A 20,921-nucleotide genomic window follows, 5' to 3' on the forward strand; every position below is an offset into this window, starting at 1 on the left:
ATCATGCTCATGGCTCTGGAGCCTGGACGCACATGGAAACCTCAGCCTGTGAGTCCATCTCTCAAATCTACCTTTCCTTTTTATATTCAGCCACAACAACCGAGTGTGTTTTATTTCATCCACCCCAGGGTACGGTTGTGCTCACAAACCACAGCAAGCCTCGCACCGGCAGAGACATCGCTCGAGTCACCTTTGACCTTTACAGGTTGAGCCCTAAGGATGTGTTCGGCTCCTTGAGCGTGAAGGCCACGTTTCAAGGCCTCTACTCTGTGAGTGCTGACTTTCAGTGTCTGGGGCCCAAAAAAGTCCTCAGGTAAGACATGGACTTTATAAAGATGCTGAGCTTTACAGTGGAAAAAAATTGTTAAAATGTTAATTTTGGAAAAAATTGTGCAGTTATGCTTGTTAAATAAAAAAAGCCATTTTAACACGATGAGTAAGTAGTTCAGAGCTGTTTTTGTCTTGTCAACCTAAAAAGTGACCCAAAAAACGCAAAAATTAAATCCGCTAAGGCAGGGCTATTCAATTCTGGGCCTGGAGGGCCGGTATCCAGCATGTTTTAGTGGTTTCTCAGCTCCAACACACTAGATTCAGTGGCTGAATCACCTGTGCAGCGGCTCATCAGGCTCTGCAGAAGCCTGTTAACCACTTACTGATTGAAATCAGGTGTGTTGAAGCAGGGTTAAAACTAAAACGTGTTGGATACCGGCCCTCCAGGCCCAGAATTGAATAAGGGAAAGAACGAATAAGTTCTGAATTTTAAAAGTTGATCGTTTTTAGGAGAAATTGCTAATTTAGCTCAAAATCCTCTAACAGATTCACTGGATGAGTCTAAACAGCTGAGACAGATTTGGGCAACTTTACACATCAAACACAAATTTGAACATGAACCTTTTTATTTTTTTCAGAGAAGAACTTCAGAGAGAACTCAGAGTTGTAACGGAACAAGTGTCAATAGTTGTCAAACACATAATAAAATGCCATAAAACGGTAGATAAGATCATTAACGTCAGTCGTGAACTGTTGGTCCAACTTTTTTCTTTTTTTTTCTCACCAAAAATGACTTAAATACATTGACTTTTTTTTTTTTTAACAGTCGGCTAACAGAACTGTTCTGGTTTTCAGAGAATTTCTGCGTGTTGTCTCCACCGTCCTTCAAACCGCCGGACACCTGCTCATCACCTCCGCCTCCGTTCTGCGTCGCGTCATCGAAGGAGCCGAGCTCTGGCAGCCGCAGAGGGCAGAGTACGTCACCAACTGGAAACGATGAGTCCATTTTATGGGCATCATTAAAACACCAAATCAGGTTAAACCAACCAGAAGTGAGAGAAGGGCAGTTTGTAACCTTCTGACCAACAAAGATTGAACTAAACTTAGTTAAGCTGGACAAGAATGAGCGTATAAATCTTTGTCTAGTGTTTTTGTGCAATAGTGTATACCACAACCCTCAGCTGTTTATTTTTTATGCTTTTTTTTCTTGCAGAATGATCTTTGTTTTCATTTGAAAGGGTAACTTTAAGAAAAGCATTGTATCTATTTTGTGAGTTCTGAATGTTTTGATGGAACTGTAATTATAATAAAAGTATAACAACTCAGAAGAACGTCTAAAACAACTTCCTGTAGCTATTAGTCAGCTTTCAGTCCTGCGGTGGGGTCTTCAGGCCTGCTGGACTCAGCACCGACTTGCAAAGTGAGCCCAGGAACTGGCGATTCTTGATGTTAGCCAGGATCTGTTTGTAGTCCTCTACATTCATCCAGCGAGGCTTTGATCGTTTGATGGCGTAGCGTGTGTCCCCGTACCACCGGACCAGCCAGTTGCGGGAGATTCCGGTCGTTTCTGACAGCAAGTCGTACTGCGCGCTGTCTGGGTACTGACAGTCACGGAAAGCCGCACGCAACTTCTCCAGCTGATCCGGCCTCTCTGCTTTCATACAGGCTGGAGCGGGAGGAGCATTTATGTCGGCAACATGGCCTTCATCTTTGATCGGAGCGGGTGGGTCGTCTGCAGTAACACCACTGTTGTCGGTGGTGTCTAGCCCCTTCAGTTTGTCCTCATCTGTGACCAAAATGTTTAGGTCGGTAGCATCGGCATGGGGATCTTCGTCCAGACTGGCCAACAAGTCTGTTTTTTCGTCAAGGCTGCTGTTCTTGGAGGAAACGTCAGCTCTGTCCAGGTCCATTTCAGATGCTGGGGTGTTTCTGAGGGTTCGTACTGGACGTCTGATCGGTGGACTGGCACCTAGACGGATCCCAGACACAACAGGACTCTCATGGGGGGGGTTCACCTCTTCTTTCTTTAATTTCTTTCTCCCCCTGGTCAGAACTCCTCCTTCAGACTTGCCTGTTAGCCTTTCATTCTCATTCTCATTTCTCTTATCTTCTGCTGCTTTTTCAGCATCGTCTTCTTTGCCCACCCCCCTCTTTCTGCTTCCAGCTATCGTTTCCTCTTTCTGTTTTTGTGGAACACTGGCTTTGACTTCTTTGATCTTTGTTTTCTTCCTATTAGCACTCACCCATTTCTTTCCACCTGACCCTCTTTCCACATCCTTCTGACTCCCTTTCTTGCCTCCTTTACCCATCTCTCCATTCGGCCCGTTTGATCGCTCTCCGCCGCCATCTTTGTGAAGGGATTTGAAGTGTTTCCTGGCTTCCCGGATGTCTGTGTAGTCCCAGCTGATACCATAGCAGACCCTCTGTGCCATGAACCACACCCTCACCAGCTGTGGGTGCAGGGAGCAGCGCTGCGCCAGCGCATTGGTCTGCTTGAGCGTCAGATATGGAAACTTACTGAAGGCTTTGTCCAGCTCTGCCGCTGCATCTGGCTTTAGGTCAATCTGGGGCAAGAGAACCCATAAAAACTTATTACTCAACGAGAGCACAGGGAGACACAGTGGCTGGTTTGGATGCATGCTGAAGTTACTCTGAGGCCTTCCGGTGTCTGATGACTGAGCCACAGAGGCTAATGCCTTCTGTTTGGGGCTGATGTGCCCTGCGTTGGCAAGCTGCCTCATCACAGCCAGGAGTGGGAGGGAGTCCTGCAGACAAAACAAAAAGGATGGAATAAAAATCTCCCAACATTTTTATACTGTCCGTGTCTGATTGTGTGAGTAGTTCTTCCTTAGTCTCGGCTATAAAATAAATAACCATCAGCCTAATGTATATTTAATGTTTGAGCTTTATTTATAGCAATCCTGGCAACATTTTTATCATTTTCTTCAAATATGGGAAGGACTAAAAACGCATATGTTGGGTTTAAACCAACACAACGTGTGACATCTGTTGCCAAAAATTTAAACATAAGAAGCAATGTCACGCAGCAGGTTAAGAAAGCATGGAAGGGTATGAAAACGAATTCTCATGAAATCAAACAGTCAGCACATTTATCTGAAACGTTTACTAAAACGATTATTTGTGAACAGAAAAAAATGACTGAGCCAGCGCATCGTGTCTCGCGATAACTTAAAGCCTAAACACCTATATATGTGCTAAACACGTAAAAGGTCTCGCGATAACTCCCTAAAACTCGAAATTAAGCTAGCGGTTTGGTTCTAAAGTCGTTGCTTTACTGATTTAGGTCATTTTAACTCTATAACTCACACGTCACGAGACCTTAAACCAAATTTTAAAATAATCTAAACTATAACACGTGATTGTTGACAATCATATTTTAATAATTCAGAAGATGCGTTGCAAACCATTAGCGCTACCTTGTTTAGCTAACTTTAGAAAGTCACCGTGTACACATTTTATAAATTTAAACACATTATTCAAACTTACGTCACTTCACTAGACCTCAGTTTTGCACTTTCAGCTTTTAAAAATGTCAAAATTTTTTATTTTAAATCCTGCTAATCGGCAGACGTAAAAACCAGGATCAAGGTTCTCGAAGCTCCAAAACACCGTGAGATGTGACGTCATTCAAACCGTTCAGTCGCTACATTTTCCTCATGTTCTCATGGTCCCACAAAGATCAGGGTTTCTTCCAAACAAATTTGTTTTAACTTAAATTATTTATATGCGACAAGGGATAGTTTATGCTCTAGGCTGAGCTAATCAATCTGCAATAAAGTAAAAAACAAAAAATAATTCTTGCCAACAGATGTAAAATAAAATTTAAAAACATATATATAATCTATTTTACAGCATACATTTTGTTAAGATCTAAAATGCAACACATGGCACGTTCTGCAAACATTTTAGAAATAAAGTAACCTAAAGGCAAGATTCACTTGATTCAGGTTTAGGTCAAATTGTTCACAAAAGTAACGTAAGCAGAATATTCGTGGTTCTCCTCTGGTCAATGAGAACACAAACACCCATCCCACATTTCCCCCAAAGACATGTAGACAATCTCCCAAGGGAAAATATTCCATGGACTGATGTGTGAAATGTTACATCTGGTGTATATACTAACACTTCCTTTCAGAACATCAGACCAACAGTAGTGGTGGTGTAATGGTCTGGAGCTGCTTTGCTGCTCTAGGAAATAGACAACTTTTTCTAATTAATGAAACCATGAATGTCGCTCTCTAATAGAAAATCCTGATGGAGAACCATTGCCACCTTGAGTCATGCAGCATGACAATGATCTTAAATGTCCTGCTTGAAAGGCTGGTCAAAGGTTACATCACCTCTATCCTATCCCCTTTACGTCAAAATGACTATTGTCCAAAGTGCTCCAACCAGGATGCCATGTCCACTGCATTCCACCTGTCTATGGAAAACTTGGAAAAGAATGCACTGGTCCAGATGCTGTTTGTGGAAATAGGTTGGCCTTAGAATCCCACAGGACATGATCAACAAACTGGGCCCACTTGGTCTGAACACTGTCCTGCAAAATTGGACTCTTCAACAGACCTGCCTCAATTTGTACGGGGAGGGAATAACAGGTCAGATATCACCACGCTGAGCACAGCCTCTCCACAGGTGTGCATTCTCAGCCACCCCTTACATTAGACTCCAAAGAAATGGTGATTAGGTCCAAGAAGAAAAGCCCTGTGCATACTCTGCTTTACATCAAGGACACTTCACTGGAGATTGCCTCCCACATTTCCAAAAACTTCACCTGGTCAACGCACACCTTCGCCATGGTCATAAAAGCTTACCAATGCTTACACTTCCTGGGGAAACTAAAGATGGCACACTCAGGTGCTATTGCTATCCAGCAGCTTCTCTATGGCAGGTGAGCAGCAGGGGCTCCCATAGGAAGGTGTTGGGAAGGGTAGCAGGTCAACTGTATAGATCATTGGGGTCACACTGCCATCTGTTGCGGACCTGGTGAAACAACTCAGCTCGTTGAGGTCAATGAGAATCACCAAGGAAACCATCCACCCCCTAACATATGGACTGATTTATCTCTCCAACTCCCAGGCCAAAAAAACCACAGCCTGCTAACAGCAATCAGACTTTTGAACACTTCCAGGTGCTTTTAACAGTTTTTAAAGTTTTTCTACCTATGCTTGTACTTACTTGGACAAAGATATTTTATAGATTTATAGTCCCCTCTTCTTTGACATGGTTTTATTTATAACATTATTTTCTTTTACTTCATTTTTTAAAAATCCCTAACGGCATTTGTCTGGTTTTTTTTTTTGTTTTTTTTTTTTGTGGTTAAATGCATCGCAATTTTGTTCTGCATTGCATCATGATGTAATGTTGAATGATAAACACTTATTGGAATGACATCAAAAAGTCTATCTTTGAATGTCTCAACAATCGAGCAAAGCGAAGGTTTTGGAGTGGCCTAGAAAACATCCAGATTGTTTTTCAGTTGAGATGTTGCGATGACGCTGGATAATTCGCTAATGTAGCTAAAAGTAACCCAAAATACCTCACTGCATAGTAACTCTGTTTAAAGCATAAGATAAAGTCAAAAAGTTGTTATATGAACTGAATTCACGTTAAAACAGTGAATTTATTTTGTGATAAATTGACAAAACTCACCATTGGAGTATAAAATACACACATGTACCAAAACAACCCCAAATTTATTAGGTAATAGGTACAGGAACTAGTTTTTAACAGAGTAGTGGGAAATATTCATCTATGTGTGTCATGCACTCCAGTGTTCAGACGAATGAATACAATCTTAAACCTTGATGTCATAAACTCTCATAGATTTATTTAATGTTCTGAATAAAATCGAAATTTTGACTAAAGCTTACAACAATGATGGTGTTGAAGTAGAATTATTTCATTTGTTTGATGGATTTTCTGTTTCTAAAAATTATAAAGTAATGAGTTCTATGGAAAAACCTTGTAAACCTGAACTACATTAAAATCAAAGTAGATGGTATCATTTTCTGGGAAATTGCACAAGCTCCCTATGCCCTTACACGGGTGCGGCTCGTTTGTCAAACTGAACAGAAAAACCTCACAGATTGTGGGCGTTCTAAGGCACCTGACAGTGTTGCTGTGTCGTGAGAAAGTTTAGAAGCTGGCACAAACGTCACGAAATTCTCAAAAATCCATCCATCCATCCATCCATCCATCCATCTATCCATTTTCATCCGCTTATCCGGAGTCAGGTCGTGGGGGCAGTAGCCTAAGGCAAGAGGCCCAGACTTCCCTCTCCCCAGCAGCTTGGGCCAGCTCCTCCAGGGGAATCCCAAGGCGTTCCCTGGACAGGTGAGAGACATAGTCCCTCCACCGTGTCCTGGGTCTACCTTTAGGTCTCCTCCCGGTTGGACATGCCCGGAAAACCTCACCAGGAGGCATCCTGACCAGATGCCCTAGCCACCTCAACCGGGTCCTCTCGATGTAGAGGAGCAGCGGGTCTACTCCGAGCCCCTCTCGGATAACTGAGCTTCTCACCTTATCACTAAGGGAGAGCCCAGCCACTCTTTGGAGAAAACCCATTTCAGTCGCTTGTATCCGTGATCTCGTTTTTTCGGTCACTACCCAAAGCTCATGACCATAGGTGAGGGTAGGATGGACCAGCAAATCGAGAGCTTTGCCTTCTGACTCAGCTCTCTCTTCACCACAACAGACCGATACAACTCCCACATCACTGCAGATGCAGCACCAATCCGCCTATCGATCTCACACTCCAGTTTTCCCTCACTCGTGAAGAAGACCCCGAGATACTTAAATTCCTCCACTTGGGGCAGGACCTCATCCTTGACCCGGAGAAGGCATTCTACCATTTTCCGAATCAAGACCATGGTCTCAGATTTAGAGGAGCTGATTCTCATCCCAGCTGCTTCACACTCGGGTGCGAACCGCTCCAGTGAAAGCTGAAGATCACGATCTGATGAAGCCAACAGGACCACATCATCTGCAAAAAGCAGAGACCTGATCCTCAGGCCACCAAAATGGATGCCCTCCACACCTTGGCTGCGCTTAGAAATCCTGTCCATAAAGGTTATGAACAGAATCGGTGACAAAGGGCAGCCTTGGCGGAGTCCAACTCTCACTGGGAACGAGCCCGACTTACTGCCGGCAATGCGGACCAAGCTCGGACACCGGTCATACAGGGACCTAACAGCCCGTATCAGAGGGCCTGGTACCCCATACTCCCAGAATACCCCCACAGGGCCCCCCGAGGGACGCGGTCAAAAGCCTTCTCCAAATCCACAAAACACATGTAGACTGGTTGGGCAAATTCCCACGCACCCTCCAGGATCCCCCTAAGGGTATAGAGCTGATCCAGTGTTCCACGGCGAGGATGAAAACCACATTGCTCCTCCTGAATCTGAGGTTCAACAGTCCGATGGACGCTCCTCTCCCGAACCCCTGAATAGACCTTACCAGGAAGGCTCAGGAGTGTGATCCCCCTGTAGTTGGAACACAGCTTGCGGTCCCCCTTTTTAAATAAGGGGACCACCACCCCGGTCTGCCAGTCCAGTGGGACTGCCCCCGATGTCCATGCGATATTGCAGAGCCGCATCAGCAAACACAGCCTCACAACATCCAGAGCCTTAAGGAACTCCGGGCGGATCTCATCCACCCCTTGAGCCTTGCCACAGAGGAGCTTTTTAACCGCCTCAGTGACCTCAGCACCAGAGATTTGAGAGGCCAACCCAAAGTCCCCAGACTCTGCTTCCTCACTGGAAGACGTGTCGGTGGGATTGAGGAGGTCTTTGAAGTATTTTGCCCACAATCCACAACGTCCTCCTGAGTAGAGGTCAGCAGCACACCGTCCCCACTATAAACAGTGTTGGTAGAGCACTGCTTTATCCCCCTGAGGCGCCGGATGGTGGACCGGAATCTCCTCGAAGCCGTGCGGAAGTCTTGCTCCATGGTCTCACCGAACTCCTCCCATGCCCGGGTTTTTGCCTTAGCGACCACCCAAGCTGCTTTCCGCTTGGACTGCCGATACCCGTCAGCTGCCTCTGGAGTCCCACAGGCCAAAAAGACCTGATAGGACTCTTTCTTCAGCTTGACAGCATCCCTAACCGCTGGTGTCCACCAGTGGGTTTGGGGGTTGCCACCACGACAGGCACCGACGATCCTGCGACCACAGCTCCGGTCGGCCATCTCAACAATGGAGGCACGGAACAGGGTCCATTCAGACTCAATGTCCCCCGCCTCCCCCAGAACATTTTGGAAGTTCTGTCGGAGGTGGGAATCGAAGCTCCTTCTGACAGGAGACTCTGCCAGACGTTCCCAGCAGACCCTCGTGATACGTTTGGGCCTGCCTGGTCTGACCGGCATCCTCCCCCACCATCTGAGCCAACTCACCACCAGGTAGTGGTCAGTGGACAGCTCCACCCCTCTCTTCACCCGCGTGTCCAAGACATGCGGCCACAGGTCAGATGAAACAACAACAAAGTCGATCATTGTGCTGCGGCCTAAGGTATCCTGGTGCCAAGAGCACATATGGACACCTTTATGTCTGAACATGGTGTTCATTATGGACAATCCATGACTGGCACAGAAGTCCAATAACAAAACACCACTCGAATTCAGATCGGGGGGGGGGGGGGCACGTTAATCCAATCACACCTCTCCAGGTCTCACTGTCGTTGCCCACGTGAGCGTTAAAGTCCCCCAGCAGAAAGAGGGAGTCACCGGAAGGAGCGCTCTCCAGCACCCCCTCCAAGGTCTCCAAAAAGGGTGGGGAGTCTGAACTGTAGTTTGGTGCATGAGCACAGACCACAGTCAGAACCTGTCCCCCCACACGTAGGTGGAGGGAGGCTACCCTCTCATTCACCAGGGTAAACCCCAACATACAGGCACTCAGATGGGGGGCAACTAGTATGCCCACCCCTGCTCGGCGCCTCTCAGTGGGAGCAACTCCAGAGTGGTAGAAAGTCCAACCCCTCTCAAGGAAACTGGTTCTAAAGCCAGAGCCATGCGATGAGGTGAGTCCGACTATATCTAGTCGGAACTTCTCAACCTCACACACCAACTCAGGCCCCTTCCCCACCAGAGAGGTGCCATTCCATGTGCCAAGAGCAGCTTCTGTAGCCGAGGATCAGACTGCCAAGGTCCCCGCCCTCGACTACCACCCGTCACACGCTGCACCCAACCCCTTTGGCCCCTCCCACGAGTGGTGAGCCCAAGGGAAGGGGGACCCAAGTTTCCTCTTCGGGCTGTGCCGGGCCGGGCTCCATGGGTGAAAGCCCGGCCACCAGGCGCTCGCCAGCGGGCCCCACATCCAGGCCTGGCTCCAGAGGAGGGCCCTGGTGACCCATGCCCGTGCGAGGGAACATGGTTTCCATTCATATAATTCATCATAAGAGGTCTTCGGGCTGCTCTTTGTCTGATCCCTCACCTAGGACCTGTTTGCCATGTGTGACCCTACCAGAGGCAGAAAGCCTCAGGCAACTTAGCTCCTGGGATCATTGAGTAATTCAAACCCCTCCACCACGGTAGGTGGCAGCCCAGGGATATTCTCAAAAATATCAACCCAAAAACAAACAAGGAGTCTTTTTGAACTTTACCCAACATTGAGTGGTATTTAAAAAATTGAAACCGGATCATTTTCTTATTTGCAAACATGTCTGGGAACGCTCCAAACGATTCTGATAGTCTCTGCGACATATGCACCGAGGACAGGAAACCAGCACAGAAGACCTGCATGAAATGTGAGATCTCCATGTGTGTCGAGCACCTGCAAGCCCACCTGACCACACCCGTGTTGCTGCCGACTCACTCTCTGACTGAGCCCATGTCTTTAGGTGAGGACTCCAAATGCCCTCAGCATGGTAAACTCCTGGAGTACTACTGCCTGGAAGACATGATCTTGGTGTGTTTCCTGTGCTATTGAGGACCAGCACTGCCTGCACAACATGAAGACCTTCTCCACAGCCCACCAGGAGCTCATGGAGAAGCTCAAAGCTGAGCAGCAGGTCTTGCTGGAGAAAAGCGATGATGACAACGTGAGTCTAGAAAAGTGGGAGCAGAGTGAGAGAGAGAAGCTGGGTCGCTGCAGCGTGCGTCTCATTGAGGCTGTCACCAACCTGCGTGATGTTTCTCTGATCAGCATCCAGAGCTCGGTCTCTGCTCGTATGGTGCCCATCAAAACCAGCAAGAGCAGCATGCAGGCAGCCCAGAAGGAGAAGGACACCTTCAGGTTCCTGCAGATGTTCTCTCAGGTGAACCAGGATGTGGAGAAAGCCAAAGCTGTGGATCTGAGGAAAGGCCTAGAGCCTGGAAGCCATAGAGACAAACTGGTTGAAAAGATAAGACAGAAAGGTGAGAAGATGATGAAGCAAAAAATCCTCACAGGCAACTTGTTCTTGTGGAAGAGTTGTTGGTTCCCTTCCCACCACAGAGGTGCTGTGTGAACTTCTGCAATGTTCTGTGAGAAGCCTGCAGCAACATTCTATCTATTCATTAGTTACATTATGTTTTGTTTAATAATCATGCTAATTTTACATATGTGGTTCTGTTTTAATGCATCATGTGAGATAATCTGACAAAAAATAAATAAATAAATAAATAAAGTCGAAGCAGGAATGGGAACGCTCTTGCTGAAAGTTTCCTGACTTTTCCAACGGTGGAAAGATCTCCAGGGACAAATCAACCTGATATGTTTAGTGTTTTTCTATCCATCCATCCATTTTCTGAACCCGCTTGTCCATGTAGGGTCCCGGGGTGTGTTTTTCTAATCGATGTGAATCTCCTGTCCTGATTGTGGCATTCATAAAGAACACATTACATTAGAATAATGACTTAATTTTTAATGATATATAATTGTCATTTTGGTTTAAATACAGACTAGGGCCGGGACTTTAACGTGTTAATTATGATTAATTAATTAGAAAAAAATGACGCGTAAAAAAATTAACGCATTTAATCACAGCTTGCATTTCGAGCAAGGCGGAACCTTTGTTATTGCACGATTTTCTCGTAGACCGAATATCACTGACGCTCACAACAATGCACAGTGCTAATGGCTACTAAAACGGAATAAAAACAGAAAGAAGTTGCCTTGCGTGGACGGATGCAGGATTTAGGAAACACGTCCGCCTCTTTTCTTAACTTGGAAAAAAAGCTTCCAGACAACAACGGAGTCCGTGTCGCGGATATTTTTCAGAGATCGTCTCTGCTGCAGCTGCCCGGTGGCACCGGAAACGTTACAAAAGTTGCGGTAAGCTATATTTTTAACATTTACGTAACATCTGTGCAGCACTGAAAGCACCAGACAGAATAATTCTTTGCCCTAACAGTAGTTTATGAAAGTACGGTAGTCAGACAAACGAGAGGCACATGGCTGCCGCTGGGAGAACGCTCCGTGTTCTCACTACTCTGTAAACAATCACAAACAACGTGTCTTAAAGTTGAAAACAGAAGTTTAAGTTAAAACAGAAACACTCTAAAAACGCGATTAATTAATTACTAATCCTCTAATTAATAAAAAATTTTAATCGAGTCACGGCCTAATACAGACAATACATATTTTCTCAAATGTATTTTTAAAACAATTTTAGTGTTTGTCTCCACCTACTGGTTGAAAATACACATTTGCATTTGTACTCATCAATAATAAAACCGGTGAAATGGAGCGAGGAATGTTTTATTGACTCAACGTGAAATGGAAAAAGAAAAACAAACATTACTTTTATGTTTCGCAACACATACTTCACACCCCCCCCCCCCACACACACACACACGTCTAACAGAACAGGAAATGAGCTTAATTCAGTCACGTCTAAATATTGAATAATTTACTTTCCTCTGCTAACTCCGCCTCATGAACACAAAAGGCTATAAGAAATGAAGAAAGATGCTCCAGCAACACGTTGGTATTAATCCTGTGCTGAAGTGGGATTTATATAAATATTTATATTGATCAGCTGCTCTGCTTTTGATTTCTCTAATAGGCTGTCAGAGGTCCAACTCAGTTACATTCAGCATAGAAGAGGCGGGTTGTAGTCATCTAATCTTTAAAGCTCTAATTTATAATCATTAAAGTGCAAAACATGGCTGATGGAATGGTTTTTTTCTTTAAAATAGGTACATTTCTACTCTAACCCTAACCCTTCTACCACAATTGCATTAAATATTTAGGAGTCATAATTTAAGACATTTGCTATAATGCTTGAAGCAGTGCACAAAGACAGGGCTGTACTTACTGTTCATGAACAGCTCCAAACTTGCATAAATAAGATAATTAATATTAATTAAGGACTTTGTGTTTAAAAGCTGAGGAATCAAAGCTCTTATTGAGACCAAGCCGTGACTCCTGGGAACACTTTCTGGGTTTTTTATACTTGTGCTGGAAAATAATTCCAATCAACATCAATCTGAACATAAAACAGGGATAACGAGGATATTTAAAAGTAACTACATCTATCAGCTGACTCGTGTGTGTGATCAGCATGTGGGAGTCAGACAGAAGGTGGACATTCAGTTGTCGTTGCCAAAGACGGTGTTGAGCTGCTGGGTGACTCTGATGAAGGTCGTTCTGCGGCTCAGCTCCTTTAGCTTCGCTGCTCCCACGTAGGTGCAGGTGGAGCGGACCCCTCCCAGGACGTCCCGTATCGTTTCATCAACCGGACCTTTGTAGGGAACTTCCACCGTCTTCCCCTCCGACGCTCTGAATGCAGAAACACGAATTCACCCTCATGAAAAAAAAAAAAGAATCTCTCTAATCAAACCTGTTTAATGATTAAAAGGGACCTGTAATCAGCCACGCCTCCAGCATGCCTCTTCATCGCCGTGTCGGAGCTCATTCCGTAAAACAGCTTGTACTTCTTGCCGTTTTTCTCGATGACCTCCCCGCCGCTCTCCGAGTGACCGGCCAGCATCCCGCCCAGCATCACAAAGTCAGCTCCGGCACCTGGGAGTGGCACAGACAGCGAGTGACAAAATGTGCTAAGGAAAACATGTTCTAAAGCAAATTTAAAAGGTCCTTGAACATCTTTTTATTCACAATTAAACACTGTTCTTTAAGACTTTAGTTAGCAAATAACCATTAAGACCAACCTCAACTGCTTCCGCCTGATAAGACCATGCTTACCTGTAAAAGCTGCCCAGCTGTACCTGCAGGCCATGCTTCTGTCTCACCTTTCTTACTGTGTGACTGTTTGGAGTCAAGCAACCCAGTCTGTTTTAAAACCGGTCATGTGTCTGGCAGATTTTAAGTCTAGACTAAAGACTATCTTACTCTTGCATTTAACAGTTAGCTGTTAGCTTGGCTTTTACTACTCTTATTTTATCGTCCATTGTAAGGTTTCATTGGTTTCATTGGTACTTTTTTTTCCCCGGCTTGTCTTTTTTATTGTTGGCTGTATTTTATAGTATTGTTTTATGTTTTTTATCTCTATTATTGCGCGACTGTTCAGCACTTTGGTCAGCCGTATGGCTGCGTTTTTAAAGTGCTGTATAAATAAAGGTGGTGTGGTACACATGTCACAAAGTGGAAAAGTTTGGATATAGGCCTAGTCCACACGTAGCCAGGGTTTTTTAAAAACGAATATCCGCCCCTCCAAAAACTTGCATCCACACCACCGCGTTTTAAAAACAATCTCTGTCCACACGTACCCGGATAAATACGTTGTTAAGGACATGCCAGACCTGTAGGCGGCAGTACTTCCCCCGTTCTTAACCTCGTCCTTCGTCTGTGGTCTTCCGCAAGGAGCAGTAATTCTAAAACTCCGTTTTTTTCCGTCCACACGCAGACACCCAAAACGGAGAAAACGCAGATCTTCACTTTGGCCGGAGTTTTTAAAAAGATCCGTTTTCGTGTGGATGACAGGCCAAAACGTAGAAATATATCTACGTTTTGGCAGATCCCCGGCTACGTGTGGACTAGGCCTAAGTTGCATGATTTGTGTTTTTTTGTTGACATGCTTATTTTGTGTTTGGAATGTTTTTTTCCCTTTGAAGTACCTCCCAGAGACACTAATTGAAACAAATGGGAACAGGTGTGGAATGACCACAGGTGCAATGGACTCCAACGAGGTATAAAAGGAACAGAGGAAAGAGTCCTGGAGAGCAGCAGACACCAGAGATATGCATGAGGTCTGAGAGTAAGAGACGCACCCTGGATGGTGACGTCCCTGGCAAGGACACGAACGCCCGACCACCCTGGAATGCAGAACGGCACCTGGAGCACTGTCCTGGGATGTGGACAAAAGCCCAAGTGTGGAGGATTGTGAGTTGCCCTCTCCTCCCCCATGTGAGTGGTGCAATTTTGGTGCTGGTGCCTCTACGTCTTGTTAGGGCCTTGGACCGAGGAGGGCGTGACGTGTCCAAGGAGCGGAGCTGTGCCAGGGGGTTGCAGAGAGACTGGCGGTGTGCGCAGCAGCCAGCGGGCGAGAGGACGACGCTGGAGCCATGGCGGCAGCACAGACAGGTTGCTGCAGGAGGTCGACTTTGTGCCTGACAGCCAAAGGACAAGGTGGGGCAGACTGGGTCCCAGCTACGTGGGTCAACACGGGTCAGCTGGAGCCAAGAGGTGGCTCCTTGTACTGGACACCGTCCCGCCCCTGGTGCTGCACAGGATGTTTTAGACTGTTTTAGGACTGCTTTTATGTTTTTACTTCTCCAGCCTCTAAAAGACGAACTTTTAGCGGTGTTTTGCTCCTCCAACTAAATGACTGGTTTTTGTGTTAAGTGGTTCCCCTGCCTGTTCTTTGGACCATGAGTCGCTTGTTTTCCCCCTTGTATCCGGAACCTGCAGTCGTGGACTGCGGGGTGACACACAAGCCCTAAAAGTTCTGGACCAAAAACCAATGAAATGGCACCACTGTAAAATACAGGAGAAGTACAACCTGCTACATTTTGAAAACTTTATAAACCTTTCTGTCATTAAACTGACGTTCAAATGTATAAATGGCCTTGTCCCAGAGCTGGTGAGCAGACTGATTAGAAAAGCCAGCAGCACAGGAGCTACAACCAGAGGAGTAGCCAACAGAGACTGTAAACCACCAAAATACAGAACATCATTTGGTCAATCCTCGTTCTCATCTAAAGGACCTCAGATCTGGAAAAATCTACCATCAAAATAAAACTGTTAACTCACTTAACTTTTAACTCCCAGGTGAAAAAATGGCTGAAACAACAAACTTGTGAACACTGTTTCTTAGTCTAATTGATCTACATTGATTCTGTGTGTGTGTGTGTGTGTGTGTGTGTGTGTGTGTGTGTGTGTGTGTGTGTGTGTGTGTGATGACAAATGTTATAAATGCTGTTATTTGATTATATCTAGAAGTCCAACCAAGGACTAAGTTTGAAAATTAGCCTCTGGCTAGAAAACCTATGTACAAAACAACGGTTGCATTGCCCTTCCATGTAACATTGTCTTTTGTGCTGTCCTTGTTCAATAAACCTATAAATAAAAATAAATAAATAAAATTTTTTGGTGCTAAAAATGAATGAACATGTCCCATGAGCTCTGGCCACAACACTGCTATTGCTGCTAACGCTAACCTAAACTAAAGCCGTACAATGAAACGACTGGGTAGCCCTACTCAGCCAGGACATGAGTATTAAATTAGCTGCATGCTAATAGGCCAGTTTACTCTGATAGTTCTACGATGCTGCCTGAAGCTGTTAACTCTGTGTACATCCGTGTACTTTACCCAGATAACTCAAGAGGCTAGCTATGGATCTATCCGGCATTCGCTCAAAGTCTGAATATTCCCAGTACATCCTGGAACGTTACGTGTGTGTCCTGACATTCTTCTTTGTTGCTTTCTGTCATCCAACCAGGATGTTAGCAATAGCTCTGGTTACCATTAACAGTTGCTTGGGCTATATATCTATAAACTGAGACCCCTGTCAATTTTCCACTCTGTTGTATCACAATTAGCTACAATCTATTAAAATCATTTTCCCTCATTAATGAACACACAACACCCCGTGTTGATAGAAAAGCAGAATTTTAGACATTTCTGCAGATTTATTAAAAAGACAAACTAAAATATCACATGGTCTTAAGTATTCAGACCCTTTGCTGTGGCACTCATATTTAACTCGGTGCTTTCCATTTCTTCTGATCATCCTTGAGATGGTCCTACACCTTCACTGGAGTCCAGATGTGTTTGATTATGTTTTACACAGAAAAGCGGGTTGGAGATGGCACAGACTTTATGGTATGCTACACTAGACACTCCAGGCTGCAGAAGTGTTTCAGAAATTTGCGTGGCGGCCGCCCCCAGCTAATTTTGTGCCGCCCCAGCCTGATTTCACTCTGCCCCCAGCTGTATGGATGTTATTGTAACTGCAGTTGCAGCGTTGCGCCACTACAGGGGCGCTGTATCACCAGCAGTGCACCGAAAAGCACTAAAACAGCTGCAGAAAAAGATCAAAAATAGCTTTTCTAGCTAGTTACATATCTATGGTTGCTGCTATTGACGTATTGATTTTCCCCCAGGCTCTTCCATATCAGAGCAGGGCTGCACAGTGGTATGAAAACAACAGTCTGTGTGCGTTTGTCTGTTTTTAAACGTAGCACTGGTGCAACATCTTTAAATTACTATTTCCCAGGACTTTATTGAACAAAAGTAAGTTACGTGTAAGAAAAATGCATTTTACTGGTGCACAGTGTGGTCATCTGGATGCAGTGGAGGAAAATAAAGGAACCAGCAAAGGCAGAACCGGTCCAAAGTTTGGGATCAAAAGTGGAGCTACACTCAGATTGGCTAACGCTAAAGCTAACGGGTATCAGTCTCACGATCAAGTGGCGCACAGAGAAATATACGATGATGGTAAAACTAAGAAAGACTAAACTCTACAAGCGAATGAAAAGTCCCCACCCTCCTGTTTATTTTGCATCCTGCAGCGCTACGGATCAGAACCGCTGCAGATACGAGTCGCATTACTGCTACAAGTCAGCTCCACACACAGGAGCAGGAAGTAAGGCAAGCAGTTGTAGTATATAACTCACACACGCTTCTATCTTTGAAAATAATTTAAACTGGATTAATGCCAACCCGTACATAATAGACATGCCACCGTTACACCGTTACATTGTTAGCAGCTGTTCAAAATCTAGCTTGTTTGCAGATTCGCTATAACAGCTTTAAATGATGAAAACTCACCAAAAGCCTTTGAGACGTCTCCCGGACAAGTGCACCCCCCATCCTGTGTGAGAAAAGAAAGGAAAAAATCTGAATGCAAATAAATGTTCTTTTAAAATGGCCTGTATTTGATAAAGCACTTTCTAGAGTCCTAGAACCCCCCAAAGCATCTTACAACACAAGTCATTCATTCACCCACACACATTCACGCCTGGGCGGTGAAGAGCTACAGCTGCCCTGGGGCGCTCTGACGGAGGCGAAGCCAGCCAAGCACAGGCACCATCAGTCCCTCCGACCACCACCAGCAGGCAAGGCGGGTTAAGAGTCTTGCCCAAGGACACAACAGCAGGATCGAACGTGCAACCCTTTGGTTCCTGGACAACCCGCTCTACCTCCTGAACTGCTGCTGCCCATCACTTCAACAAGTGCACATTTTTCTACTGCATTGTTTTAGGAGACTCACAGAGATGATGTGGCCGCCCAGGCCGTGGGCCGCGTCGGCGCACTCGATCACGGCGCTGAGCTGAGGGTAGCCCACTCCAGTCTTCTTACGGGTCGTACACACTGAGCCTGAAGAGGAAGAGTTCTATGAGACTAAAAATGTTCACAAACATCCCATGGGATGAATGACCCCGGGTTACAACAGGGTAACTGTCTACGTCTTTATCTAGTAGATTCCTAAAAGCCTGAGGGTCAAATCATAGATGTGTCTTCTGCCCTCCAGTGGAGGATCTAAGTATTACACATAAGTGACAAGTTTATTGTTATTTAATTACACAGTAAAATCTACTTCTTCATGATTACTAATATTCAATTAGTAGTTAAATAAAAAAATCTACATTTCTGATTTTTTTAAATTATATTCCAGATGTCAAGCTAGTATAATAGAGTTTCTGTGGGGAACTGAAGTCTGATCACCTGGTCCGATACCAACTTTGATGATGTCAGCGCCGGCGAGGATCAGCTCCTCCACCATCTCTCCAGTCACCACGTTTCCTGCCTGAGCAACACAAGAATACAAAGGTTTCCAGGTATTTTTCCGGCCCACACACTCCAGTTAAAAGGTATTAGCAGGCATTTACTGACCATTATGGTGTGTGAGGGAAACCTCTGCCGAACGTCTCTGACGAAGTGAACGAAGTGTTCCGAGTAGCCATTCGCCACATCGACGCAGACGTACCTCAGCTGAGGCACGGCCTCCAAGATGGCCGAGATTTTCTCAAAGTCCCCGTCTCCAGTTCCAGTGCTGATGGCTACGCTCTGGGGAAAGGGAAAACACAGGAAAGAAAGTCCACTATAAGGAATTAGAAGAAAAGAACTTGTCAAAATTGAAAATTACGGAATGACTTGCTTACCTCCAGACAGTCGGGATGCTTTTTTGCAAACTCCAACCAGTCATCTACGCTGTAATGTTTGTGGATGGCAGTAAAGACAGAGAACTAGTGGAAAAAAAAACCCAAAACATCAGCTTGTGTTGATCCTTCTCATTAAAATGCTGCAGAAAATAATACCAGCATATCTGACGGTGTGTCTTACAGAAACAAAGATCTTAACCAACCTGATGCAGAGCCAGAGCCATCTCAAATGTCCCCACGGTGTCCATGTTGGCAGCTATGATGGGAATCCCCCTGTAACTGCCCTTTGAGTTCCTGAACGTGAAGCTCCTCATCAGGTCCACCTGAAGAAGTGCAGCACAGCGACGCCTCAGTGTGTTTGTAATAATCAGGTTGGTGTAGGAGTAAATGCTGAAAACCTTTCCACACAGCCCCCAATTGGCCATCTACACTCATATACGGGTCTTGTAGCACCGCCTATCTGGTAAAAACACTTCCGCCCTTCAACTGCGCGATCCCGGCCAGGGGTGCGAGTGCGTAGGGCGTCCCGATTCTCAAGTGCAGAAGTTGATCACGCCCCTTTTGCACCCTTGATCTGCACCTCACCCAAGTCTGCATTGATGTGGACTTGGGTGAAGGGTATTACCCACAATTTATTGCTGCAGGAGAAAAGGCTCAAGTTCCTTTTCTGAAAATATGTCATTTCTAATGAAATTAGGTTGTTTTAGGACGATGAGTGAATTGTGGGTAATACCCTTCACCTAAGTCTGCATTGGGGTGTGATCAAGCTCCGCCCTTGAGAATCGGGACACCTTATCGGTGTCTTGATTCTCAACCCTGGTCTGGATCGCGTAATTGAAGGGCGGAAGAGTGAAAGTGCGAGTATTGGGATTGGGACGAAGCCTTACTGCACACTTTGTCTAAGAGCACTTTGCTGAAAACAACAAGGCGCGTATCGGGACTGGACCATAGGCATGAATACATAGATGCACCATTGTGCGCCGGAGAGCGTAACAGCGTTGATGTGTGTTCCAAGTGAATTAGGATGCATTTATTACACACTTGTACAAAATTTGGAGTAATTTAAAGCAGCTTTAGACCTTTAATCTGGTATCAAGCTCTTTTTTCTCCCTTTTCCCAGATTTAAACAAAGATTTTTTATTATTAACGGGGAAAAAGGATGCACACCCAGAACTGATTACTGCCACATCTGTTCCCTAAAATGAGTAAGACACTGTGCCGACATCCAAAGAAATTCAGGATCAAGTGATAAAGAAATAATTTAGATAAAGGTTATGAACCCCTGTCCTAAGTTTTGGGACTCCAGCAAACCACAAATGGTGAAAATGGAGCGGCGGCTAACCGGCCCATGGAAAAGTAAGAAATCAGGAAGTGGGCAAAGACTTTTTTACACCACAGTAGCTGAAGAGGGGAAACACTGACAGACCAGGAAAGTCTGAAGAGGAAAGGGTTACCCACCTCACTCCTGGACTTGAGTGTGCTCCGCTTTGGTCTGAGGAGGACATCCTTGAAGTCCAGCTTGATGTCATTCTCAATGCGAGGCATTTTGGAAGCAGGATGCAACAGAAGAGCAAAGACGACCTAGTGTGGCGTGGATCAGCTGCTTCTTTAAGGAGGTTCTGTCTGTAAAAGAGAAAGAGACAGATGTATTTTCACAAAACGCCTTTTTTTATCATAGTTATTTAAACTCATTTAAAGTCGGACAAGATGCAAGCTGATGTAAATCAAATCTGGTAGGAACATTTAGGTTGTGGATCAATAAGCTAAAATTACTACGCACATTTCTTCCTTTAAAACCCATTTAAGCTACAATAGCTAAGTTGTGGTGATGTTTTTAAGCTTGCCAGTGGTTTCCACATGTGTGGAGATCCGCGCTGCATTTTCTACTCCTTTGTCAACTTTCAAGGTTGCACTAGTTTACAGTAAAACACTGCGTTCTTATTTATTAGAGCAACTGTGCATTTATTTAAACCCTATTGTTTTAAACAATAAAACAAACACGTTTAGTGAAAAAGTAAACATTTACCGTTGGAAAAGTACGATGTGTTTTTTACCGAAGCTGCCTTCTCGACTTCCTCTCGCGCGGGAAGTTTTACGGCGGCGGACACTAACTGACGGCTGCCTTGTAGTCTTTTAAGGACGCTAGCTT

The 20,921-nt window shown here is 45.1% G+C and overlaps 3 protein-coding genes and 1 non-coding gene across 5 annotated transcripts in view; 2 read left to right on the forward strand and 2 right to left on the reverse strand.

Annotated features, from left to right (window-relative positions):
• Positions 1 to 1,601, forward strand: part of cideb (cell death inducing DFFA like effector b) — a 5,176-nt gene extending 3,575 nt beyond the window's left edge. The window contains exons 3-5 of the mRNA XM_054747702.2: positions 1 to 48; positions 129 to 313; positions 1,126 to 1,601. The exon at positions 1 to 48 is cut by the window's left edge and continues 111 nt beyond it. Of these exons, the coding sequence (XP_054603677.1) occupies positions 1 to 48; positions 129 to 313; positions 1,126 to 1,270 (378 nt within the window). The 3' untranslated portion in view covers positions 1,271 to 1,601. The remainder of the gene's footprint in view (positions 49 to 128; positions 314 to 1,125) is intronic.
• homezb (homeobox and leucine zipper encoding b) lies at positions 1,498 to 10,562 on the reverse strand. Of its 2 annotated transcripts, none has more exons than XM_015946798.3 (2): positions 10,407 to 10,562; positions 1,498 to 3,035 (listed from the first exon to the last, which is right to left on the reverse strand). In XM_015946798.3, exon 2 carries the CDS (start codon positions 3,009 to 3,011, stop codon positions 1,638 to 1,640), a length of 1,374 nt encoding a protein of 457 aa, XP_015802284.3. In that variant the 5' UTR covers positions 3,012 to 3,035; positions 10,407 to 10,562; the 3' UTR covers positions 1,498 to 1,637. The 2 variants fall into 2 exon arrangements, with proteins under 2 accessions (XP_015802284.3, XP_015802285.3); XM_015946799.3 differs by lacking the exon at positions 10,407 to 10,562 and adding an exon at positions 3,778 to 3,886.
• An 856-nt stretch (positions 10,563 to 11,418) lies between these two features.
• On the forward strand, positions 11,419 to 14,337 carry LOC129165433 (uncharacterized). Its single transcript, XR_011517233.1, has 2 exons — positions 11,419 to 11,539; positions 14,281 to 14,337. It is a non-coding gene; the product is annotated as an uncharacterized protein (transcript).
• gmpr2 (guanosine monophosphate reductase 2) lies at positions 12,165 to 20,888 on the reverse strand. Its single transcript, XM_015946788.3, has 10 exons — positions 20,799 to 20,888; positions 20,231 to 20,395; positions 18,976 to 19,095; positions 18,773 to 18,856; positions 18,504 to 18,677; positions 18,336 to 18,417; positions 17,881 to 17,987; positions 17,439 to 17,481; positions 13,072 to 13,231; positions 12,165 to 12,988 (listed from the first exon to the last, which is right to left on the reverse strand). The coding sequence occupies exons 2-10, from the start codon at positions 20,315 to 20,317 to the stop codon at positions 12,799 to 12,801; spliced, it is 1,047 nt and encodes a 348-aa protein (XP_015802274.1). The 5' UTR covers positions 20,318 to 20,395; positions 20,799 to 20,888; the 3' UTR covers positions 12,165 to 12,798.
• Between the last annotated feature and the right edge of the window lie 33 nt (positions 20,889 to 20,921).

The sequence above is a fragment of the Nothobranchius furzeri genome, chromosome 2 (genome assembly GCF_043380555.1).
Source record: "Nothobranchius furzeri strain GRZ-AD chromosome 2, NfurGRZ-RIMD1, whole genome shotgun sequence".
Classification (NCBI taxonomy): Eukaryota; Metazoa; Chordata; class Actinopteri; order Cyprinodontiformes; family Nothobranchiidae; genus Nothobranchius; species Nothobranchius furzeri.

Coding starts and splice junctions, on each gene's coding strand:
- gmpr2 (XM_015946788.3), bottom strand. CDS start 20,317: ATGCCTCGCATTGAGAATGACATCAAGCTGGACTTCAAGGATGTCCTC. Junction 18,678..18,772: donor AGCATCCCGACTGTCTGGAG/GTAAGCAAGTCA, acceptor CCCTTTCCCCAG/AGCGTAGCCATCAGCACTGG. Junction 13,232..17,438: donor AGACGTCTCAAAGGCTTTTG/GTGAGTTTTCAT, acceptor TGCCACTCCCAG/GTGCCGGAGCTGACTTTGTG.
- homezb (XM_015946798.3), bottom strand. CDS start 3,011: ATGAGGCAGCTTGCCAACGCAGGGCACATCAGCCCCAAACAGAAGGCA.